Source organism: Onychostoma macrolepis, chromosome 12 (genome assembly GCF_012432095.1).
Source record: "Onychostoma macrolepis isolate SWU-2019 chromosome 12, ASM1243209v1, whole genome shotgun sequence".
Lineage (NCBI taxonomy): Eukaryota > Metazoa > Chordata > Actinopteri > Cypriniformes > Cyprinidae > Onychostoma > Onychostoma macrolepis.
This window is the reverse complement of record NC_081166.1, coordinates 29,176,495-29,203,320: the sequence shown is the minus strand read 5'-3', so window position 1 is coordinate 29,203,320 and position 26,826 is coordinate 29,176,495. Positions and strand designations below refer to the sequence as shown.

The following is a 26,826-nucleotide window of genomic DNA, read 5'->3' as shown; positions in this document are numbered from 1 at the left end:
CCACCTTCTTGAAGAATAAAACACAATGCAGTAAGAAAACATTATCCTTCATAAAACTCAGTTGAGTTGACCTCAATTGTGCCAATGAGTCATGCAATCCTGAATGAACCAGATGTAACTTGAGGCAACATGACGCCATTCATCCTATATTAACGTCTTACTACCAAAGATTCATCCATAAAATGATTTTTATCATTATTTATTGGACATGTTTACCTGGCAAGCACGATGAGACACGCATATGGAGGATGACATTTGACTCGAATGAATCATGATGCACATTTCAAGATAACTCTTTGTTTTTCAGAGGGAGACGTGTTGGGCGAGGATAGTTAGTTATTAAGCTGTCATCTGATGCCACACGCTTTGCCATCATTGAAAAGTGATGGAACTATGACTCATTTCAGACTTTAATCAATTCTTTCGAAAAAAGAGCCGTGAATGGGTTCGTCAAAGCGAAGTGTTCGATAGAACCAATTCAAATCTAATAACTAATCAATGGTTCTTTGCGCAAAACGTGTGGTTCCCGACATTCTGGCACCTAAATGTTCCACTTGAGTTTTAAAACATCTTTGTTGAAGAGTTTTAAACCATGAACCAAACTAACCGGCTATGATGTCATTCACAACATCACAGTCTTTGATTGGAAGCAAAAGACAAAAAAAAAAAAGGTACAAGACTGTGAACTTAATGGCTTTAATAAAGCTTGAGGAGCAACTGAATTGAAAACGGCGAATATAAAAATTGATTTAAAGATGGTGTTTATAGAAAAAGCTAAGTGCTTCATGGGAGTGGGTGGACGTTAAAGAGTTCTTTTGCTGTGATTTACCGTTTCTATTCTCTGATTGGTGGAGATTTTCTGCAGAATCATGGGTAATGTAGTCTTTCACTAGGAATCTCGCTGTTAATCGCTATTATTTAAAAATTATGTTGAAATAATTCAGGCTGATGGCTTCAACAAAATCATATGGCACTGATTAACAACCTCGTAGCTCACAGTAAGTCTGTCTATGAGTGTTTATAGGTTGTTGAAAAAAATTAATGGGATTTTTACTTCCTGAAGCGACGGTTGCACCAAAGCCAAACGTAGTTTTACTAATAAGAGTCGTTATTGTAATTCCATGAGTTTGTAGTCTGTTGAAGCAGCTTCATCTTATTAAAAAAAAGCAATTTAGTTGAGTGGTTTGTCAATTCGGATCACGATGTGTTCGATATAAACGGTTCTCGAATTGATGCGTTTAAAATTTAAAAAAAAAACGGTTCTCGATTCAAAATAACTGATCGACCGATTCAGTGCGGTTCGTGACGAATCACTTAATCAGGTTCAAACGACTCACTGAACCGATCCGGCTCACGAATCGATATCATAGACTCCATCATGGACGTGTTAAAATGGAGATGTTTAGGCGGTCAACATAAGTCGTTAGTCCTGCCACACAATAGGCAAATTCCGTGATAACTGTGAAACCGAAACCTCTATGCGTGTATTGGGAAATCAATGATTAGGCCTGGCAAGTCAGAAAACGTTTCGGCGAGATCCTGGGAAAGTGTCGCATGAATGCCAACGACTAATTAAACTCGCCTAAAGCAGGTTAAACAACATCGATAGCGGAATAGCATCCCCCGTCCAGCCCTATGAAACCAATGCATGAGGAGTCTGCGCAGGCCAGCCAATGCATCCACTTGCGTGCACATAGGGATGGACGTGGATTCATATCCCTCGGTGAAAATAAATCACGTTAGCCTGGCGAATTACACATCCGTTTGTGTTTGAGAGGGTAATGCGACTTGGCACCGCGATGCATTGCACCACTGGGCTCTGGTGTATTTTATTTACCTTGCGTTTCCTGGTTTCGACAGAGCCACTCCACACAAAGCACTGGTATATGACGCGCAGATTCTGCTTCCAGTTGTCCACTTTGAAACCGTTCACATGGGAGCACCCTGCCGGACTCATGACAGAAAACTCATTCGAGTTCCTCTGTATTTCAGCGATGAAATAAGCTCAACTGAAGTCACGAGGAGAATTATCCACCAATTGTTCCGTTTTGCCAGGCAATGCAGCGAGCCACGACAGGGTCGAAGATGCGTGCCTTACACATGCGGAGAGCGTTTCTCAATACCCTCGCTGCATGAAAACGCCATCCCTGACGAGAATTAAGCACGCGAGCTTGTGGTAAAACTGAGCACACTTTGATATTGTATTTTCCAAGTCGGTTGTTTTAATGGACGGCAATGGAATTCAACTGAGCACCGTGGGCGACGCAATCCTTGCGAGGTTAAACGCCGATTGGCGGATGGCTTGCGGTTCGTGGCTGCGATTGGCCGGCGCCCGTGCCATTTCCGTTAAACTCCCGCCCGCTTTCGAGAACTCTCAAATGTGATTGGCTGGCGCGGCCGCTTGTCTTTGTTCAAAGACTTGTACGCCGCAGGAGCGCCTGTGATTGGATGCGTCGCGCCTCGCGTCGGTCCTTCTTTTCTTGTTGGTTATGTCATTCAAGTAGAAAACACACGGTCCACATGCCTACCTGCATTCAAGTTGTGAAATTGGAAAAATCGGTGTTGTGTGTGTGATGCGGTGTGAAAGTGGAGCGTCTGCGTGCTGATTGTAAATATTAATGGAAACGGAAGCAGAATATTGAATAAGGACTGGTTGGATAAACTAGACAATTGAATAATAAATGCATGCATTTTTTTTGTTGTTGATTACATATAAGAGTGGCACTTTTGTCGTGAACATTTTAGACCGAAAAATAAAATACAAATATATTGTTTTGCTTAAAGAAAATGAAGCCTGTTTGCAGCTAAACTGAAATTTAATAATACTTACAAACTTCAATTTTATGATCTAATTTAGACACAAAAAATACAAGGCATTCCTCTCTTTTTCTCAAAAAAAAAAAAAAAAATTAAATAAATAAGATGAAATATAAGAATGCATCCCAAAATCTTTCATGAATGGTTTATAAGTTATATTACAGTAAAGGTATTTGAAATTTAACCTCAATATCATGGTCTAATAGTGACACAGGAATATAAGACATTTCTCTCAAGAAACATCCCGATAACTTTAATAAATTCTTTATAAATAATATTGTTAGGAAATTAACCTTATTTAACAAGACAAACCTCAATTTTATGATCTAATTTAGACACAAGAATATAAGGCATTCCTCTATAAAAAAAAATAAAAATTGCCCCCAAATTCTTTAATGAATGGTTTATAAGTAATATTAAAGGAAAGTTATTTGAAATTTAACCTCAATTTTATGATTTAATATAGTTGACACTGGAATTTAAGACATTTCTCTCAAGAAGCATCCCAATAATGAATTGTTTATAAGTTATATTATGAGAAAACAAACTGATATGTAACAACACAAACCTCAAGTTTATGATCCAATGTGGTAATGACACAGGAATATACAAAATTAATAAAATAGTTTCTAAATAATATTTCAAGAAAATGAAGCCTCAGTAAATTGAACAAGACAACCCTCAATTTTATATGTGGCAGTGACACCGGAATAGAAGACTTTCCTCTCAATGAACACCCGGATAGCTTTAATAAATTGTTTATAAATAACGTTGCAAGGAAACAAACCCTATTAACCTCAATTTTATGATGTAATTTTGCAGTGACACAAGACTTTCCTCTCAAGAAACACTGGAAAATTGCAAGTTAAATGTAAAAATAAATTGTTTCTAAATATTACAAGTCAATATTCCCATAGCTTTCTTTTAATTCAGGGGTTAAACCAGTTTTGGTGGAACCCAGGCTCCAGTAGCAGTAGTTTCTAGGTATTTGATGAGTAATCTATTTACGGTAAAGCCCAAAACACGAGAGACCTCTAGAGGACCGGAGCAACTCCTTCACCACGGGCCACGTCTGAATGCTGAATCACTGCAGGAACAGCAGGCAACCTTCGGCTCCAGGCTGAAGAAGAAAACATTAGATCAACCGACGCATTATTCAGTTAGCTTGAGACTGTCTTTGGGTGAAAGAGCATGAAATTAGAGAAGCTGTCAGTCTTTGAGCCGCCGAAAGATCACATAAATGTCAATGCACTAAATGGAGACGGCAAGCCTGAAGATACATTTTGGAGATGAGAACGCGGCGTAATATTTTGCATGGATTGGATGACGATCTACCCGTTCAAATGATCTTAAGATGGTTTCTTTATTTCATTCTGTGTACACAAATACAATTTCCACAACTCTTTTGAACAAAGAAGTCCAGTATCTTTATTTGAATGACCATAAATGATGCAGTGGCATGTCAACCAAGCATTGATAAATAAACACTGACAAAAACAAGTTCTTGTTTAGGGTGCGCTGTGACAGAACCAAAAAAAGGTCATTCCACACATTTATGCTTTCCTCCGATATAGTCCAACTGATTTTGCTCTCATGAAGGTCTTCCAGCTTTGGGATGAGGAAGGGGACGAGAGCAAAGCAGCGATCTGCAACGGCCTCAAGAGTAGCTCGACGTCTTGCTGCCGACGTCATCCTCTTGCATTCCCATACTCTAAAACAGAGAACAGACCACCTGGTTATAAAAGATTGTCTTTTAGAAGCCTATAATTGAATTGATGATTCATGAGCTTGTTCAGACCAGTACCTTTTGCACAAACTGGGGGTTTACAGTGATTTCTTGATCCATGGACTTTAGTTTTTCATCTAACTCTATACATTTCAGCATCTGCAACAGAGTCAAGACAGATAACAGTGAGGCATCAGAGGATAACACTACAAAACCACTGTCATTAATGCAGTGCTGCATAAACATTATATTGCATTTCAAGTGCAGAATCTGAAATATTTTTCCTTTATGTTTTACATTTCTCAAAATCCCATATATTGAGATAAGCATACTATGAGCGTGAAAGTAGATTTTGAACATCAAAACTTTAATATTTAATTTAGAATAGAAAATAAATGTTAATAACATTTCACGTTTTACTGTATTTGTAATGTTTATATTATTTTACCGCTATAACAAATAAAACAAAAAATAGGAATTAATAGTTATTTTAAATTGTAATTTTTCACATTACTGTATTTATATTACAATAAATGGAAAAAATAGAAAACAGTCATTGAAAATTGTAATAATCTCTCACAATATTACTGTTTTTACAATAATATTTACTTCATTATATTATAATAACAAATAATAGAAAATAAGTTAGTTTAAATTGTAATTATTCACAATATTATTTTACTGCATTTATAATATTATTTTATTATATTATAATAAACAACATTTTATTATCTTTATACGTTTATAAACTTGATGTGATCTTCTGACTATTATTTGTTGAACATTATATGTGACCCTGGACCACAAAACCAGTCTTAAGTGTCAATTTTTTTCGAAATTGAGATTTCTACATCATCTGAAAGTTGAATAAATACACTTTCCATTGATGTATGGTTTGTTAGGATCTGACAATATTTGGCTGAGATACAACTATTTGAAAATCTGGAATCTGAGGGTGAAACAAAATCAAAATATTGAGAAAATCGCCTTTAAAGTTGTCTAAATGAAGTTCTTAGCAATGCATATTACTGATCAAAAATGAAGTTTTGATATATTTATGGTAAGAAATGTACAAAATATCTTCATGGAACATGATCTTTACTTAATATCCTAATGATTTTTGGCATAAAATAAAAATGGATAATTTTGACCCATACAATGTATTTTTGGCTATTGCTACAAATATACCCTGGTTTTGTGGTCCAGGGTCACATATAATACATGGTGTTGTTGATGTATGTCATTAATATTTCTCTCAAATGTCCTTGAAATAATAATGATTAAGAAGATAAAAATAATGAGGCTGTAAATATATAATGCACGTTGCTCTCTGGTGTTCAACTTGAGGCTTCATGGTCTCGTTCTCTTGTGCACGAGCACTGAATGAAGAAAAGCACTGTTTTATCATTACAAACCTCTTGGTCGATTTTGTGGAGCATCGCAGGGTTGTTGTATTTCTCAGGGTTGTCATGGAAACAGACCATGCCATCTTTCTGGTTAATACTTGCATAAATCTCTCCATCCTCGATCTGAGAGATGAAAGAGGAAAGATTTGAGCACAGACAAACCTCAAATGTTGAATAAATGTGAAACATCAAGTGATTGAGATGTAAAACACATCTGAATGTCATGGTGAGGCTGAGTTCATACCATATGTAGGACGTATTTCTCGGCTTCTTGAGGGCCGGAGAGCTGAACTCGACTCGCCATGTCTTGTAAGGATAACGTCAAGAACGTCTGTCAATCACAAGAACAGAGATGTTCATTTCTGTTTAGTCGAACTGAGATTACGGTTTCTGTTTAATCGAACTCAAATTTACAAAACCAAAAAATTAGGGCTGTCGATTTAACGCAGGGTTCCTCAAATCTTTCCCTGGAGGGTCAATCTGCTGCAGAGTTTAGCTCCAACCCTGATCAAACTCACCTACCTGTGATTTTCTAATGATCCTGAAGACTCTGATTAGCATGCTCAGGTGTGTTTGATTAGGGTTAGAGCTAAACTCTGCAGGAGTGGGCCAGATTTGAGGATGCCTGATTTAACGGGTTAATTTTGTGCGATTTATTATGAACAAAAAAAAAAAAAAAAAAGTTTAAAATGAATGCATTTAACACAGCATCGATGCAGTTGCTGATGAACATGATGCAGGACGACTGACTGCATGATGAAGCCTATCAGAATGCAGTTATATGAGCCTAAAATTCAAGATATGAGCGCAAAAAATTACGCTCTTATATTTATGTTTAGCAACATCACACCAGCAAGAGTGCTGTTTTTTCCTGAATATCTGCACGATATACAAACATGATATTGATTTAATACAGCAGTTCAATAGTTAACATTGTGTTACATTTTAGACACAATATTGTCAGTTTTGCTCAATTTCGCAAATGAAATTGTTCCAAACAGCAGAACAGTTTCATTACTGAATCAATCTTTGGTTTTTAATAAATGGAGTGAATCGAATGATTCATTTCTGAATGAATCAGCTGTTTGAACAAATCAGTTGAATCAATGACTCACTCATTAAGACCGCCACATTTCATATTTCAATATTCATTTAAAAAACAAAAACAGGAATGCCTATTTAAAACCCATTAATCTCAGTATTATTTTTGCAATTCTAATTGCTGAACAGCCTGTGTAAATATACCTAACTGGCACTTCATAAAAACCCTTTTATGGCATTGTAGCGCAGTGTGTAATAAGGCTGTACAATTAATTGAAAGTTTTGATTTTGACTTAAAACGATTATGAAAATCCAATAATCGAGATAAAACGATTATTGCATCACATTCCGCCCCGTTCCAGAGGTGCTCCATAAAAGCCCTACCTTATCGTGCAAATCAGTAAAATCGTGTAACGTGATTTTCACAAAATGGGACATGCTTGATTTATTCATGTTTATTAGATTTGTTCGTGTTTTTAAAAGCATGAAATAGAACTTGCGCTGTTCTGTGCATGCACTCCGACACGGAACAGAACATGGACATGTAATTAAACTTTTGGCTTAAACTAAACGGTCATATACAGGTGCATCTCAATAAATTAGAATGTCGTGGAAAAGTTCATTTATTTCAGTAATTCAACTCAAATTGTGAAACTCGTGTATTAAATAAATTCAGTGCACACAGACTGAAGTAGTTTAAGTCTTTGGTTCTTTTAATTGTGATGATTTTGGCTCACATTTAACAAAACCCACCAATCCACGCTCAACAAATTAGAATACTTCATATGAACAATCATAAAACATTTTTAGTGAATTGTTGGCCTTCTAGAAAGTATGTTCATGTACTGTATATGTACTCAATACTTGGTAGGGGCTCCTTTTGCTTTAATTACTGCCTCAATTCTGCATGGCATGGAGGTGATCAGTTTGTGGCACTGCTGAGGTGGTATGAAGCCCAGGTTTCTTTGACAGTGGCCTTCAGCTCATCTGCAGTTTTTGGTCTCTTGTTTCTCATTTTCCTCTTGACAATACCTCATAGATTCTCTGTGGGGTTCAGGTCTGGTGAGTTTGCTGGCCAGTCAAGCACACCAACACCATGGTCACTTAACCAACTTTTGGTGCTTTTGGCAGTGTGGGCAGGTGCCAAATCCTGCTGGAAAATGAAATCAGCATCTTTAAAAAGCTGGTCAGCAGAAGAAAGCATGAAATGCTCTAAAATTTCTTGGTAAACGGGTGCAGTGACTTTGGTTTTCAAAAAACACAATGGAGCAACACCAGCAGATGACATTGCACCCCAAATCATCACAGACTGTGGAAACTTAACACTGGACTTCAAGCAACTCGGGCTATGAGCTTCTCCACCCTTCCTCCAGACTCTAGGAGCTTGGTTTCCAAATGAAATACAAAACTTGCTCTCATCTGAAAAGAGGACTTTGGACCACTGGGCAACAGTCCAGTTCTTCTTCTTCTTAGCCCAGGTAAGACGCCTCTGACGTTGTCTGTGGTTCAGGAGTGGCTTAACAAGAGGAATACGACAACTGTAGACAAATTCCTCGACACGTCTGTGTGTGGTGGCTCTTGATGCCTTGACCCCAGCCTCAGTCCATTCCTTGTGAAGTTCACCCAAATTCTTGAATCGATTTTGCTTGACAATCCTCATAAGGCTGCGGTTCTCTCGGATGGTTGTGCATCTTTTTCCTTCCACTCAACTTTCTGTTAACATGCTTGGATACAGCACTCTGTGAACAGCCAGCTTCTTTGGCAATGAATGTTTGTGGCTTACCCTCCTTGTGAAGGGTGTCAATGATTGTCTTCTGGACAACTGTCAGATCAGCAGTCTTCCCCATGATTGTGTAGCCTAGTGAACCAAACTGAGAGACCATTTTGAAGGCTCAGTTTTGAGTTGATCAGCTGATTGGCATGTCACCATATTCTAATTTGTTGAGAGTGAATTGGTGGGTTTTTGTTAAATGTGAGCCAAAATCATCACAATTAAAAGAACCAAAGACTTAAACTACTTCAGTCTTATTTAATACACGAGTTTCACAATTTGAGTTGAATTACTGAAATCAACTTTTCCACGACATTCTAATTTATTGAGATGCATCTGTATACTACTGGCCAAAAGTCTGGAATAATTATGATTTGTCACTGATTTTTTTGTTTTTTGTTCACCAAGGCAGCATTTATTGTTCAAATTTTTTTACAATTTACAATTCTAAATATTATTACAATTTTAAATAACTGTTTTCTGTGTGAATATATGTTAAAATGTAATTACTTGATAAAAAAAAGTGTCATATCGTGATATCAATGATATAACGATGCAATGATGTATTTACTAGGGATGCACCGAAATAAATAGACTGAATAAATTGTACCGAACAATGACGTGACGCAATCAAATAGAGGCGTGCACTAATGCAGCATCTCATGTCTCCAATGAGAAGAGGAAGGGCTGGTTGTTGCTGGTTACTGTATTATGATTAAAACCACAAAATGGCCTTAAACAGTTAATTACACTGCAGAACGTTATGTTTTCTAATACACGCATGAATTGCATGTGTTCAAACAGCGCTGCAGGAGCTCGCAACGCTGTCTCGTTAGCCAGGGTTCAAAGTCCAAACCGCGAGGGAAATCTGCGCTGAAACTGTTACTCGTCAGTTGCTCATTAACACTTTTATAAATTTTTACAAGGCATGTGACAATGTGATATGTGCATCTTAGTAATGAGAATAATTTATAAATCTGCTGTTGTCAACAAAAAGAAGCACTGAGGACTTCCTGCAGGTTTCCGTCAAAATAAAAGCTCCAACAACATTCAAAAATGTTAATATTGTAATATTACTGTTGTTCTGTTAAATAAAATTAAAAAGTAAGACAATAATAATGATAATAATTACAACAGCTCTATTAATACATTTATTATAACGTTCACACATAGTGTTCAAATTGGGATCTGTAATATTTTCTAATGTTTTAAAAGAATCCCCTTCTGCTCAGCAAGGCTGCATTTATTTGCGAGCCTGATTCAAGAAGGGTGTCTCAAAAAATGCCTCAAAATATTATTTTACTAACTTATTAATTTTAAGTTAAATTGTGCTTTGTTTGGTATAATGTCTGCTAGAATGTTAAAAAATGATCAGTGTTAAATAAGTATTTTTAAATTGTTGTTTCATATTAGTGTACAATGCTTAAAAATAATAATTTATTCTATGTAGTGTCCATTTCATTCATTTAACATTTAATATTGGAGGCATCCAAGTTATTTGACATATTTGAACTTTTTTTTTAAAGTAACGCAATAGTTACTTTCCCTGGTAATTGGTTACTTTGATGTAACTCCGTTACAATTTGTGAGAAGTAACTAGTAACTATAAAGTAACTTGTCCAACACTGGTCACTAATATTGCACTATAATGCTTCTTCTGCCAGCTTATGATAATAAATTTACACTTCGAATTAGGTAGTCTGTCATCAATGACAGTAGCTCATTGCCCTTCATTGTGTTTGCACTAATAAATGCTGCTGCAATCACCAATAAAACGTTGTTCCATATTTTTTTGCATATCGTCATAAATATAATTATCGCAAATATTCTTGAAATACCGTGATATAATTTTGAGGCTATATCGCCCACCCCTATCACTAATAATCGTGATTACAATATTGACCAAAACAATCGTGATTAAGATTTTTGCCATAATCGATCAGCCCTAGTGTGTAATAAAGTCTATACTGAATCAAAGTATTGATTTCTAAAGCCACTATTTTTGTAATGTCTACCACAAGACAATCTTTTGGGGTAATTTCTCAGCCCAAACTGATGTGCAATTAATCTGCAATGAATGAATCAGCACATCATGTAATGAGTCGGATTAAAGAAGTTAATCTCTTGACAGCCCTACTAACAGTACACTGCTGTAATACATGCAGAACATGTCATTAGTGTAAGTTCAGACCTTGGTTAGCCTCTGAATGTTTTTCTTGTAGAGCGAGGACAGGCATTGTTTGACCAGGCCGGTGTTGTTGTCTCGTGTAAATGTCTCGCTGTGTTTGTTGACCACAGCGCGCAGCTCGGTGGGGTTGTTGGTGGCGTAGATCTGAGCCAGCTCGTGGTAAGCGTTACTGAGGGGCTTTACATCACAAACACACACAGAAAACATGATGAGCTCACGGCGTCTTTACAGTCAATCCAAAGCCACGGTGTCGAGGCAGAGAGAGACTCACCTTGATGAACCGGCCCACGATCTGTGATGTGTATTTGGGGAGCTGCTGTACTTTGCCATGAAGGATGAGGGACACCAGGATGTACTTCTTGTATGCTTCTAACATGATGTGACTGACAGCCATTGCTGGAGTGGTTATTGCCTGAAAATAGACAGAAAGCGCAAAAGGGATGCTTATTCAATAGGACAATAGACATGAAAATGGAAAATATACCAGATGTTTACAAATCATTCATAATGTCATCTATTAATTGTGAATATCACAATGATTTTCATGTGCTTTTTATTTGGTTATTAAGTTTTCGTTAAGACTTGAAAAGCAAAAACAGAATTTGATTCATTTTTGTGAATCATTTCATCTCAATGAATCAATTCGGATTCATTAGTGCCATCACTTAATGATATTTAATCAAATCAAATGTTTTAGTATGTCGGTAAATGTTGTTTAATAGCATTTATTTTGATGCATAAAACTCAAAATGATTAAATATTAGTGTTCATTTACTGAAAACATGCCTAGTTTAGCTTTTCATTAAGAGTTGAACAGCAAAAACAGAATTTAAATTCATTTTTGTGAATCAGTTCATCTCCATGAATCAATTCTGATTCATTAGTGCCATCAATTAATGATACGGCATGTAATAAAATGTTTATGTAGGTAAATACTGTGGTTTATTACTATGCATTGTGGTGCATAAAACTTTACATATAAATAAGTTGAATTTTGAACAGATTTTGAATATCGCCAAAAGCATTAGCAGAAGTAAAACTGTACAAAAATAAATAAATACCTGTTCAAAAAAATACAGCGCCCGTTCAAAGTTCTTCAGACCTGTGTAGATCATGCCTCCATAGTAGTAAAAACATAGAAAGTGCTTTGCATCATACGCTCCGTTCTCCTTGCAAATATCCATCATGTCTAACTCCAGGAATGGGACTGCAGGTTTGAAGCACTTCGCTAATAGGCATAACTGTAAACATAGGGCCGAATCATTAGTTACACAATAAACATCAAACGATCAAGACCGTACATAGGGATCATATTTGTGGTCAAAAGACTTTTGGACTATATTTTTCAATAATATTTATACTTTAATATTTTGAATTTTGAGGGGGATTTCCTGGTACTACATAAGTTACTACATAAGATCCTCTGCAGTGAATGGGTGCCGTCAGAATGAGAGTCCAAACAGCTGATAAAAACATCACAATAATCCACACCACTCCAGTCCATCGGTTACAGGGCTTGCAAAATTTCAAAATCCCTGGTAGCCCTTCGGGCAGGTACTCTTCAGATTTTGGTAGCCCGAAAATTAATTAACTAGCCTGAATTAAAAAATTACTATTTTCTGTTCTTTTCTTTCTTTCTTTATTTAATATAGAAAATCAGATAGGAGTTTAAATGTCAATCAAAAATATTTTCAATACACAAATATCAACAAATATGAAGGCAGGAATTTTATTTCACTATTTACAGGGTATCTGCAGAGTTTTTTAAAAATATATTTAATTTATGACCCATTTTAAGAGCTGCACAAGTAAAATGAACACAGAATGAGCGGGGTTGGACAATGTCTATGGTAACATACAGTTTTGAGCCATAAAATTACATGATTTACAGTTCAGATACAGGTTTCCACAAAAACAAAAATCTTATACAACAGCGTTTCAGGCTATAGACCGTTTTTATGAAAAGGGATCAATCAAGCATATAAATTGTTAATTTAAAACGTATAAATATTACTGTCTTAATTGTTTAGATTTTTAGAAGGCACATCAACTTCTTTCTCATTTACAACTCTATGTGTTTGTTGCGTAAAAACATGAGTTGATATCTGCATTGATCTGAGCATAAACAGTAAGAAAGGCTATTTGGAAATGCAAATTCACTCTCTGCCACGAGGTGGCGCTTTAGGAGCGCTGAAATATTGCGGTTTCCCTGGAAACGCTGTACACAAAGCAGCTCATAAACGCTGCTTTATCAGGAATTATAGGTAAAATGAAATTAAAATGCCAACGACACGTTTCTGGCCTTAATTTTGATACAACTCACTTTCAGAGTTTATAAGGACCCGCGGGAGATCTGTATTTAAGGAGCCCGTCGGGCAGGCAGTGATACATTTTGGTAGCCCGACTGGAAAACACAATAGCCCCGGGACGTCGGGCTAGCGATTTTGCGAGCCCTGGGTTAACATCATGTGAAGAGAAAAGCTGCATGTTTGTAAGAAACAAATCAGACATTAAGTTTTTAACTTCAAACTGTTGCTTAAGGCTAATCTACGAGTCCATATTCCATAATAACACTTCCTCCAGTACAAAAAAAAGTGCATCTCCTGTTGTCTCTCGCATCAAAATCCAGCCACATATTTGTTTAGAGCTGTTTTGGCTTGTAAACAGTGCTTGATCTGTGCAGATTTCTCTCCTGATTCAGACCAGAACACTTTTTCACCGGAGGAAACGTTATTATAGACTCGTATTTTAGTTAAAAACGTCTTGATGGATTTGTTTCTTACAAACACGCAGCTTTTGGCTTCACGAGACGTTAACTGATGGACTGGAGTGCTGTGGATTATTGTGGTGTTTTTATCAGCTGTTTGGACTCTCATTCTGACGGCACCCATTCACTGCAGAGCATCCATTGCTGAGCAAGTGCTACATTTCTCCAAATCTGATGAACAAACAAACTCATCTTCATATCGGATGGCCTGAGGGTGAGTAAGTTTTCAGCAAATGTTTGGGTGAACTATTCCTTTAATTACCAAGTAATAAATATTTAAGGACACCAAATGACATCCTACCAGTTTTTCACAGCTCTTAAATCTAATAGTTGACTCACCTGACACAGGTCTGCATGCACTGAGGTAAGCTGGTTTGTGTTCATCTGCATCTTGTCTATGGCCTGTTTAATTATACTTATTCCACGCAAAGGCTGTAAAGTAAAAGAAAACTTAATGTCAGCTTTATCATGTAAAGGTAACAACTCCAAAATGATCAAGAGACGCTTGCCTGTTTTCTTTCTACAAGGGCGGTTGTCAACTGGTGGCACAGACCAGCAACTGTAGGCAGGAATAAAACAAAACATATTAGCACAGATTAATCAGTACAACGAAGAGAATGCGTTTGTACCGCTGATGTGTTTCCGCACATGTGTCTGTGGCGTATCGGATGTGCTCTCCATTGCAGGTGCTGATGAAGAGTTGGACTTGGGAAAACAGGGTCTCAAAATCAGGGATGTTTGGCATGGAAAACTTCACAAACCTGCAAGACAATTAAAACACACCACCATTTTTTCAAATGGACATTAGAGACTTCACGAATCCGCTGTGAATCAACAAGTCACTGACTTACAAAACAGCTAAAACACCGAGGGAATGTTCTTGGATGTCCAATGCTCCGAGAACAGTGTCCAGATGGGAGAGATTCTTGGCCAGAAGCTCCCCGCTTTTATTGATCAGCTCACACAGTTGAGTCATCTGACCTGAGAAACACAGCATTATGAATGAAAACATGATTTCGCATCAGTTTAACACAAATATACACGCAATCAAGATCTCATATTTAGTTTTCCAATAACGTTAACCTGTCCTTCTTATTGAAAATTGCCTACACATGACAGAGAAACTCAGAGTAGTGTTGTTATGGTGGCATTTTATACCATACTTTATAAATGACTCAGCTAACATGACACCTCCAATCATTTCACTGGTGTAAAAGCGAAACGGTCCAGGTATAAGCTGAGATGTGTGATTGTTCTACAGCATTTAGTTTTTTATTTCCACTTGGACGAAGAGAATAAGATAAACAAACGCCATGTGTTACTGCCTCATATATAAACAACTAGCATGCTATCGCGCTAACGGCTTTTAGCATTAAGCTAGTTAGCGCACGTATTCGTTAGTCTGAGCGTTCGCGAACCGTGTAAACGGCGGTACCTTGAGCGGAGAGTTGCCGCACGTTATTCACGAACTGCTCCAGAGCCGAAGCCATCGTTTTACGCTTTTGGGAAGATGTTTTTCATTCAAATGTCAGAAGCAGTTCTCCAGTACAGAAGCGACGGGCCCTCAGCCGCCAACAGCACACAAATATCGCGAGGTTTGAGTGACAGCTCAGATTCCACGAGATCTCAGGCACTGGATCTTTCCTGCTGGAAAGCGAATGATATTTTTGAATTATGTTTAAATATTTCACCCCACAAACACATATCTTTTATGTATTTAGAGCTAAATGTTTTATTTACATCAAAAGGTCGCAGGATTGTGCATTTGAAATTGATATACATCTTTAAGAAATAAAAGGAACGTGTCAGTATTTCTTCCGGTGCAAAACAAAGATATTCTGACTGGAGAGATGATCATCTTGAAGGTTTCCGAAAAATCAGTACTTGGACATATTGATGTAAATTTTAAATAAAAATCTCTGTTAAATAATAATGTAATGTATTATAGGTTAATTATTTATATTTTCCATCATTTCAGAGAAAACAAAATAAGCAAGGCGACAGCCACAAATAATATTTTGCTTCACTTGCAAGCTAACTGAGAAAACAGAATAGAAATGCTATTTAATTTAGCCATGTAAAACTTTTTATTTAATATGTGATGATATAATATTTAAAAAATATATTATTTGTAGTATTTGCATACTATATGCATCATGATTTTGTTGGATTTCTTATAAAGTACTGAAAAGAGCTCCCATTAAAAGATCTTTAAACCTAGGTTCTTCCCCAGACAAAAGTACAAGACTGTAAACTTAGTTGCAATAAGGGAATGAACTACAATGACGTAACGGAAACAAAATTAAAACTAACTAAAATTAAAAACGACAGAAGTATACAATTATAGATATAAAGATGATTGTGTGTATATAACATTTTAACGTTTATTTAAAAAAACAGCGCTTGAGTGGACGGGCGCTAAAGAGTTTTGGCGCCACTTACTTACAAGGGAATTATGGGAAATGTAGTTTTTCCACAGGGATTCCGCTGTTAAACACGATCATTATAAAATGAAGTCGATATAACGCGGGATGGTGACTTCATCAGAAGCACACAGCACCGATTAACATCATTCTAGCTCACAATAAGTATGTCTTAAATGGTTTATTATAAGCTATCGCTCAAAATCAATTCCCCTATGGAGAAAATGAATAGGGCGTTAACTTCCGGAACCCGGCTGTTCGTCTCATAGCAACCAACGGGAAGTGCTTCCTGTGAGGGGGAAAGACTCAAGAGCGTGTGATCTCTCTCTTCGCCAACAATCTCGGGTAGACTATGTAACGTGATAACGCAAACCAGAAATAGCCACCAGATTACAGCATGATTTTGAGAACGTAAACATTTTACCGCAACAGTAACGGGCTTTGTTTCGCAAGCACTTCATTCACAGGCTGCGCGTTTGATTGTAGCTGCATGCAGGCGTTTACACAGCTGTAAACAAATGCAGAAACGCGAGGTCAACAACGCTGCAATTCAACACCAGCGAACGCTGGAAAAACATAAGACCCTCTGACCCAACAAAAGACCCCAACAAACGCGTTTACAATGAGCAAAACAATAGAGAGCCGACAGAATGAGATGAGCTAACACAATCAGCCTCACCCTGCTACAAACACAGCCCTCTCTATACGAGTTAATGCACTCTGCCGAGTGACCACGAGAGTTTCAGTCGAGTTTAAGGTTGTTTATCATGACCTTACTACCGAGGATTGTGAAATGGGTCGAGAAAAGCGCTTCCTCGATGTACTTTCACTATCTGTGCAGCGCAAACATGAGCACTAATAAGCGCAGACTGCGAGTTCTGGTGGATATGGACGGAGTCATCGCGGACTTCGAGGGAGGATTCTTAAAGAAGTACAAGGAGAAGTTTCCAAACGAGCCTTTCGTGTCTTTAGAGGACAGAAGAGGATTCTGGGTGTCCACACAGTATGGAGGCGTGAGGAGTGACCTGTGTGTAAGTGTGTGTGGAAACACAACAGAAGAAGAGATCATGGAACAGTTGAACAAACATATTAGGCGCATATTGTCTGCTATAGTGAGAATACACTAGCTTTCTCTTCTGCTCACCAAGCCTGTATTTATTTGATTCAAAGTACAGCAGAAGCAGTAATATTGTGAAATATTTTACTATTTAATATACCTACTTTCTATTTAAATATATTATAAAATGTAATTTATTTCTGTGATCAAAGCTGAATTTTCAGCATCATAACTCCAGTCTTTAGTTTCACGTAATGTCTTTTTTTTCTTTAGGATTCTTTGATGAATATAGATATCAGCATTTGTCTGAAATAGAAAGCTTCGGTAACATTATATACAATGCCATTCGAAGTCCGTATAATTTTTCTTGTTATTAATTATAGAAATTAACACTTTTATTTAACGAAGCATGCATTAAATTGATCAAAAGTGATGATAAAGGCATAATGTTACAAAAGATTTCTATTTCAGATAATTGCTGTTCTTCTGAACTCCACTGTTTTCAACATCATAATGTCTTTTGAGCAGCAAATCAATATGATTTCTGATCATGTGACTAATTATGCTAAAAATTCAGCTTTGAAATCACAGGAATAAATTGCGTTTTAAAATATATTCAAATAGAAAACTGTTATTTTTACTGGTAGTGTACATGGAGGAAAAATTTTAGGAAGCCAAAACATGGTGCAGATGCTGATATGTGACCAAAAAGTATGAACTTCTAAACGCTTGTAATGTAAATCAATGAGATCTTTATAGCAGTACAGCACATACTGACATAAAATGATATAAATATCAGTCATCGCTCTATATCTCCAGTAATATGTCTTGGTAAGATGAGATTTAAATGATCCAAACATATAATGCAATGCAATGCAATGCTGATTGAGAGATGAAGAAATAAACGCTCCTCAGAAGATGTGAGATGAAGATCATTCCTCCGCTGAGGAACAGTGAAAGTAAAGCTCCTCAAAAGATCCTGAGGATCAGATTTGAGACGCACTGATTTTTCTAGAAAATGATTGATGGAGAATCAAGTAAAGCTGAGCTGCAAGTGTTCATCTGGAAATATGACCGCAGTTATTCTGACGTTTACTTGATTAAAATCAGTCAAGATTTGACAGAGAAAAGACGCGCAAAGCTGGACGTTTCTACAATTACACTAAAAGAGCTTCGACTTGTTAATTAAGGCGTTTACATACCTTAGAAACCCACAGGCCTATTTCAAGTATGCTTTAAAAGGTTAAGTCTTAACTGGTTTTGCTGTTATCCTAAACCGCACAGGTCTGTGGGTTAATTTTAGAACGGTTTGAGGTATTTTAAACTAGGAGACTGGCTTTCTAACTACACTGAACAAAATTATAAACGCAACACTTTTGTTTTTGCCCCCATTTTTCATGAGCTGAACTCAAAGATCTGAGACTTTTTCTATGTACACAAAAGGCCTATTTCTCTCAAATATTGTTCACAAATCTGTCTAAATCTGTGTTAGTGAGATACTCCATCCACCTCACAGGTGTGGCATATCAAGATGCTGATTAGACAGCATGATTATTGCACAGGTGTGTCTTAGGCTGGCCACAATAAAAGGCCACTCTGTAATGTGCAGTTTTATCACACAGCACAATGCCACGGATGTCGCAAGTTTTGAGGGAGCGTGCAATTGGCATGCTGACTGCAGGAATGTCCACCAGAGCTGTTGCCTGTGAATTGAATGTTCATTTCTCTACCATAAGTCGTCTCCAAAGGCGTTTCAGAGAATTTGGCAGTACATCCAACCGGCCGCACAACCGCCGACCACGTGTAACCACACCAGCCCAGGACCCCCACATCCAGCATCTTCACCTCCAAGATCGTCTGAGACCAGCCACCCGGACAGCTGCTGCAACAATCGGTTTGCATAACCAAAGAATTTCTGCACAAGCTGTCAGAAACCGTCTCAGGGAAGAAAAAAAAGGCCCATTGTTGTGCCATTCATCCACGACCATCACAGCATGATAATGCACGGCCCCATGTTGCAAGGATCTATACACAATTCCTGGAAGCTGAAAACATCCCAGTTCTTGCATGCCAGCATACTCACCGGACATGTCACCCATTGAGCATGTCTGGGATGCTCTGGATCGGCGTATACGACAGCGTGCTCCAGTTCCTGCCAATATCCAGCAACTTCACACAGCCATTGAAGAGGAGTGGACCAACATCCCACAGGCCACAATCAACAACCGGATCAACTCTGTGTGAAGGAGATGTGTTGCACTGCGTGAGGCAGATGGTGGTCACACCAGATACTGACTGGTTTTCGGACCCCCCCGGACCCCCCCAATACAGTAAAACTGCAAATTTTAGAGTGGCCTTTTATTGTGGCCAGCCTAAGACACACCTGTGCAGTAATCATGCTGTCTAATCAGCATCTTGATATGCCACACCTGTGAGGTGGATGGAGTATCTCGGCAAAGTGCTCACTAACACAGATTTAGACAGATTTGTGAACAATATTTGAGAGAAATAGGCCTTTTGTGTACATAGAAAAAGTTCCAGCTCATGAAAAATGGGGGCAAAAACAAAAGTGTTGCGCTTATAATTTTGTTCAGTGTAGTTACATCATCTGAAAACAGTTTAGCCGGACTGTGAGACCAGATTAGACCAGCGACCCATCCTAGACTGGATTAAGCTGTTTTTGTTGTTGTTGTTTTTTTGTTTAGGGATAGTGAGCTACCTATGTATGTTAAAATTGTAATTAATTGTTGTAAAATATAATTAAATTAATATGTTAATATAATAAAATATATAATTAATTGAAATATTATAAGAAATTAAAATATTATTTTATTATTAAACTTAATGATCACAATCCCTATTAAATTGACCACCTTTAATGATACATTTATTGCATTTTAAATTTAGTCATTTTAAATTTAAGTACCGATGAAGAAAATCAAGTTTAAACTCATAAAGCCAAGTAAAAATGGCTGAAACTGTTGTGACAAGTTCAGTGGACAAAATTTGTTCAACAAGATGTTGTATATGTTGAAAAATTCCTCACGGTTAGTATTACTGTTTCGTATTTTAATTATCATTAAAACCGTATTCGATTTCCACGATTTGAACAACTCAGGATAAATAAATACTGTCCAGCATAAAGCACAGTTAAGTAAGAGTCTCAGGTGCATATTTGGCTGAGATACAACTATTTGAAAATCTGGAATCTGAGGGTGCAAAACAATCCAAATATTGAGAAAATCGACTTCAAAGTTGTCCAAATTAAGTTCTTAGCAATGCATATTACTAATCAAAAATTAAGTTTTGATACATTTACGGTAAGAAATTTACAAAATATCTTCATGGAACATGATCTTTACTTAATATACTAATGATTTTTGGCATAAAAGAAAAATCGAAAATTTTGACCCATACAGTGTATTTTTGGCTATTGCTACAAATATACCCCAGCGACTTAAGACTGCTTTTGTGCTCCAGGGTCACATATAAACAATTCAGACAAGGTATCTAGAAGTATTTATGGAGCAGATAAAATACATCATTTATTAATTAATTATAATTTTGTCTTTACTTAAAGGCTGAAATGTGAGCTTTACCTTTTTATGGAATTTTTCAAAGCTTTATTTGAACATTTACATTAAATATTTGAACATGCTTATTAGATAAATTATTGTCAGTCATGTCATTTAAAAACCATTATTGTTTTAGTGTTTATGCAAACAGAAAGTCATTTTGTTTGTTGATTTTAAATATAAAACTTGAAGTGATTTATGTGTCAGTTCTTTTTGAACGTGTCCAGCATAACCGTAATAATTTTGGTCGCTATAATCGTGGTATGAAATTTTAAATCCCTGATGTTGAATGACAATAATCAAAGTTTGCATTGGCTGCAGGAAAAGGCCATCAGCATTTGGGAGTCCAAAAACTTCTTCATTGACCTGGAGCCTCTTCCTGGAGGAGTGGAGGCGGTGAAGGAGATGTCCAAGATGAAGAAGTAAGTGCAACCAGACATTCGGATCCACAAAACACTTACAGATTGAAGCCAGGGTCTGCGGGACATTGTCTTGCTGTACTAGTTCTGTGATTCAGATTACAGTTGCAGTCAAAGAAAGTCTCTGTTACTCCCTGTTATAAACCCATCTTGCATAACCGCACAGCTAGTAATCTGCCTTGAGTAAATGTTTAGTTTGCGTATTATTAATAGCTGTAAAATGACTCTTGCTTAGTTTCTCTTTCCTTCACTCAGTACAGATGTCTTCATTTGCACCAGTCCTATAAAACATTACAGCTACTGTCCGTATGAAAAGGTAAGATTCCCTTAAACTGAGGTCGAGCTTTATTTATAGATGCACTTTGGTCTGATTGGGTTATTTATTGATTATGTGTATAGTGGGGTCCAAAGTCTGAGACCACTGTTCGGGTCAGTGACGCGATGCATTCATTTCTTTATTTTAGTGTGTTCTTAACAACAGTGAATTATGTGTAATCGCAATTTACATTAAACATATAGTAAGTACACGGTGTTAATTCATATTACTCACTACTTGCTGTATGTAACAATAACAGTAAAATACAGTAAAATAAATTCTGACCCATTTTTTTAAATATATAAATTTATTCAAAATTAACATCTCTTGAATGCCTGATGAATAGAATTAAAATTAATTAATATTTTTGGACGACAAAGTAAAAAATGTCCTGATATCATAATAAATAAATTAAATTATAATAAATAATTTAGTTTGATATAATATACTGTTTGTTTAGGCTTTAGAAAAAAATATTTGAACAGAATTGCTACTCAATTTAACTTGATTAGTGTATGTTCGTTCGTTTACTTAATTAGTGACCTAAAATAGTGCAGGGTCTGAAATATTTCTTATTTGTTTTACAAAATAACTTTTCTTGAAATTTGTCAAAATCCTGTAACTGTCTATTTACTTCCAGATTTAAATAAGTTAATGTTAGATTAATTATTTTATGTATCTGTTTGTATGTTTTGTGAGTTTTATTATTATTGTGTTTTTGGTTCTTTGATCTGTTATTGTTGTTTTCACGTTCAGCCTTTTGAGCCAAAAAAAAATTTATTAATTATTTATTTCATGTATTTTAATTGAATCCCATTGCTGGGAGTTTGGTGAAAGTAAGATATTATATAGAAAATCCTTTTTTTTTTTTTTTTTTTTTTTTTTTTAACAGCAATTTAAAAATTATTAAACTTATAGTGAAGACTATACCCAATACTGTTCTGAGTATATAAAAATAAATTGCACACACACACACACAATCAGTTTGAACCAGATTTCAATGCGTGCGCCTGTTTCCATGACTTCCTCTAATGAAGTGTGTTTGTCCCCAGTATGCCTGGGTAGAGAAACATCTGGGCTCCGAGTTCCTGGAGCAGATCATCTTGACCAGAGACAAGACCATAGTGACCGGAGACATCCTCATCGATGACAAACCTGATATCCTGGGTGAGTAAGAGCCTGCTTTACCGCTCCAGACCCACACGGAACGACGTCTTTGTGTTTCTGCTGCAGGTGTGGAGCCCAATCCGTCCTGGGAGCATGTCCTGTTCACTGCCTGCCACAACAATCACCTGCCGCCAAACTCATCCCAGAGACGCCTTCTGTCCTGGGCCGACGACTGGAGGGGAGTGCTGCAGAGCAAGCGCCAGTAAAACATCATGATTTGTGCTTAGATGGGTAATGGATCCTGTGTCAGCCCCCATATTCAGTATTATCCTGTAAATCGATTATACAGGTCACAAAAACGGTAGTGTTTTTATATATACAACGGATTGAGTCATTCATGCGAGACTTTTAGCATCATTTTATTGTTTATTATGCTTCTACCGAGGGCTTGAAATCCATAGTTTACATCGAGCATAAACTGCCTTCCACCTCAGTCTCTAATGGGATCTTTGTAGAAACGAAGGGAGGATGTTTAAATGCTGTTTGCGCACAAATGCACGTGTAAACATAAGCATGCAATTGTCAAAATCACTACGATTTTCCACTGGTTTTCTCACTCTGATGGGAGTATGTTGACATATTTAATTTATTATGATAGTTTTAATTCAGGGAGAAGAACACAATACTTGACAGAACAAGACGTGTTTGTTTGTGCATTGTTTCGTGTCAGTAAACAAAGACCGAGCACTGCATGTTGAGCTCATGTACTGTGACGGCGTGTTTTTAGACACTAGAGGACGCTGTGAGCACGTTGTTATTAGTTGCTTTTTAATCAGAACGTCATTTCGGTTCATACTTTATTATTAGTTTGGAATGAATCTTTTAATAAACTTTTTTTATGCCTTGAGAACAGGTGTTTTGGTTTATGGCTTTGGCAAGTGCATTATCTTTTGTCATGTCTAATTAATAAACAAACATAAACTACTGTTTATGATATATATTTTTAAAATGCATTAATACTCTTAATCAAGGATGCATTAAATTGATCAAAAGTGACAGTAAAGACATTTATAATGTTACAAGTGTTTTCTGTTTCAAATAAATACTGTTCTTTTGAACTCCGTTCATCTGTGAATCCTGAAAAATAAAATTTCCACAAAAATATTGTGCAGCACAATTGTTTTCAGCATTGATGATAATCAGAAATGTTTCTTGAGCAGCAAATCAGCATATTAGAATGATTTCTGAAGATCATGTGACACTGAAGACTGGAGTAATGATGCTGAAAATACAGCTGCGCATCACAGAAATAAATTACATTTTAACATATTCACATAAGAAACAAGTTATTTTAAATTGTAATAACATTTCAGAAATTTTAATGTATTTTTGATTAAATAAATGTGGCCTTGGTGAAACTTAAAAACATGAAGAAATTCAGAAATCATTCTAATATGCTGATTTGCTGCTCAAGAAACTTTTCTGATTATTATCAATGTTGAAAACAGTTGTGCTGCTTCATATTTTTGTGGAAACCGTGATACATTTTATTTTTCAGGATTATTTGGGAAATAGAAAGTTCAAAAGAACTGCATTTATTTGAAATAGAAATCTTTTATTAACATTATAAATGTCTTTGCTTATGCTCAATTTAATGAATCCTTGCTGAATAAAAGTATTAATTTCTTTAAAATGAAAACATAAAAATCTAACTGACCCCAACGTTTTTTGCAGATGTGCAAAATTCATTACTGTGGACCTAAATGCATTTATCTCATGCATGTCATTTGAAACGCTCACAGTGACTTTGTATGACTTTAAAACAGGGTTTATCATCCATTTATAAGAACAAACAAACAAAATGTAATCTTACAGATGACATTTTAAAGTGCGACAAGAAACGCTGTTTAAAGTTCATTGCTCTTGATCAACACAGACATCTCGTCTCTCAAGCGCAGCTGAACACTAGAGCTCAGTCACTGAGATAATGGCCTGATTCATTCATTTCATCATGAAAGACAACAGGAGATCATGAGATTGGCAAGTTCGACGTAATGTTAGGAGAGAAACACTTTGTTATGGTTATGGTTATTGTCATTTTATAAGCTAATCTTATCAAAGTTATGTGATATGGACATCAGGAATGGCAGCACAGTCTTAACTCATCCGACAAGGTTGTGTGGTCAAAAAATAAATTAGCAAAATGTCTCTTAAACTGAAATAAAAAGTTCTGTCATATGCATGTTTAAAGAAACAGCTCATCTCTGGTACTTTCTTTAATCTGAACATGATTAAAAACAACCCGATGGTTTAAGCAAAGTTTGAAAGGAGTTAACTTGAAAAAAATATTTAACCGAAAAATGAACATTTGCTGAAAATGTGCCTCAGGCCATCCAAGATGTAGATGAGTTTGTTTCTTCATCAGATTTGGAGAAATGTAGCATTGCATCACCTGCTCGCCAATGGATGCTCTGCAGTGAATGGGTGCCGTCAGAATGAGAGTCCAAACAGCTGATAAAGTGCATCTCCTGTTATCCCTCACATCAAAATCCAGCCACATATTTGTTTAGAGCTGTTTTGGCTTGTAAACAGTGCTTGATCTGTGCAGATTTCTCTCCTGATTCAGACCAGACCACTTTTTCACCGGAGGAAGCGTTATTATGGATTATGGACTTTATGGATTTTATTTAAAAACATCTTGATGTTCTTTTTCTTACAGACATGTAGCTTTTGTCTTCTCCAGATGTTAACTGATGGACTGGAGTGGTGTGGATTATTGTGATGTTTTTATCAGCTGTTTGGATTCTGACGGCACCCATTCACTGCAGAGCATCCATTGCTGAGACACTGATGCAATGCTACATTTCTCCAAATCTGATGAAGAAATAAACTCATCTACATCGCAGATGACCTGAGAGTGAGCACATTCTTAGCGAATTTTCATTTTCGAGTGAACTATTCCTTTAAAGGATATCACAGGATCTTAATACGTGTCATCTCTACCTGAAGGCTGAACTATTAAACAGAAGACGTAGCTTCAGTTCTTGAGTAATGATTGCAGTACACTAGAGCTGTATTTCTCTGACTCGGCACATCACTGACACTCTTCTGCGCTTGCTTTTGTCCTTCATATAATTTATCTTTTTTGTGCTTTGTGCCATGCCATTTAAAGTAGATATTAATGCATTTGCAAACGTTCATTCAGAAGTGAACGTTAAGATTAATTATCAACCGGTGGTGCTATGGTGTCTGTTCGCCGCTGTGAATATTCTAGACATGGTCCTTGGCATGAAAGCACAAATGTGCTGAGAATAAATAGCCATGAACACAAAAGCCATTGCCAAAGCATTGTGTTTTCACTATTATCAGCAGTATTTCTTTAAGTTTAGAATTCATCTGTTTAACAGGAGAGGGACTACATTTAGTGACTGTTTGCATGAATATTTTTTTCTTTTTTTAAAATAAAATGTTACCTTTATGTAATGAGGATTTTTAACAGTTATCAAAAGAGTTTTAAAGACTCTCCTCCTGCAGGAGTGATGAAGTGGTTTATTATAGAATTATTAAAGGGCAAATGTTCAAACCTGTTTGAAATTTAAAAAATTGATTGAAGCATGCATAATTAAGAAGATTATGTAAAAAATTATGTAAAAGGAGATACTGCAGCGCCTTTTCTCATAGGATCGTTTTAAAAAATGACACAAGGTTGAAACAAAAATCTATTTTTGGGAAATATAAAAAAAAAAAAAAAAACCTAATTGTCCTGTTAAATATTTTGTACTTTTCAGCTAATTGACTGATTTTAGTCTCGTTTCAGTCGTGTTGATTTCATCGATAGATGTGCTCAGTTGTGTCATGAATGTGAAAAGTAAATGTATTGTTACTCATCTTGTTAATGACTGTTGTATGATCCTGGTGCTCTACAGTCATATGGATGTCACGGTTTGATGTGGAGGACTATATATAAATATATATAATCGCAGACGGTTTAATAAAGAATGACACCTCAAAGCAAGGGCTTGAGTTTTTATTGGAAACATCTATCATCAAAACACTGTTGATTTAGAACAGGGGTCCATAACAGTGTTATATTGGCATTACTGAGATACTGTTATAGTTTTTATTAATATTTTGAATTAGTTTATATTTTAATCTTAAAGTTTTAGCCATGTTATATGTTTTGAAATAATTATTACATATAATAATAAAAAAT

The 26,826-nt window shown here is 36.3% G+C and overlaps 3 protein-coding genes across 4 annotated transcripts in view; 1 reads left to right on the top strand and 2 right to left on the bottom strand.

Moving 5' to 3' along the window:
- The window catches only part of usp22 (ubiquitin specific peptidase 22), a 41,540-nt gene extending 38,980 nt beyond the window's left edge, over positions 1–2,560 (bottom strand). Inside the window, exon 1 of one of the 2 annotated variants that reach the window (XM_058792742.1) lies at positions 1,838–2,560. In XM_058792742.1, coding sequence (XP_058648725.1) covers positions 1,838–1,957 — 120 coding nt within the window. In that variant the 5' untranslated portion in view covers positions 1,958–2,560. The remainder of the gene's footprint in view (positions 1–1,837) is intronic. The other variant, XM_058792743.1, reaches the window with a different exon arrangement.
- A 1,660-nt stretch (positions 2,561–4,220) lies between these two features.
- On the bottom strand, positions 4,221–15,564 carry cops3 (COP9 signalosome subunit 3). Its single transcript, XM_058792744.1, has 13 exons — positions 15,457–15,564; positions 15,152–15,363; positions 14,568–14,697; positions 14,365–14,477; positions 14,226–14,275; positions 14,056–14,148; positions 12,011–12,190; positions 11,221–11,361; positions 10,953–11,126; positions 6,194–6,280; positions 5,959–6,072; positions 4,622–4,702; positions 4,221–4,528 (listed from the first exon to the last, which is right to left on the bottom strand). Exons 2-13 carry the CDS (start codon positions 15,204–15,206, stop codon positions 4,475–4,477), a joined length of 1,272 nt encoding a protein of 423 aa, XP_058648727.1. The 5' UTR covers positions 15,207–15,363; positions 15,457–15,564; the 3' UTR covers positions 4,221–4,474.
- A 619-nt stretch (positions 15,565–16,183) lies between these two features.
- Positions 16,184–26,620, top strand: LOC131550583 (5'(3')-deoxyribonucleotidase, mitochondrial-like). The gene is made up of 5 exons (XM_058792762.1): positions 16,184–17,170; positions 21,093–21,193; positions 21,446–21,506; positions 22,559–22,673; positions 22,740–26,620. Exons 1-5 carry the CDS (start codon positions 16,907–16,909, stop codon positions 22,877–22,879), a joined length of 681 nt encoding a protein of 226 aa, XP_058648745.1. The 5' UTR covers positions 16,184–16,906; the 3' UTR covers positions 22,880–26,620.
- Positions 26,621–26,826: the final 206 nt, after the last annotated feature.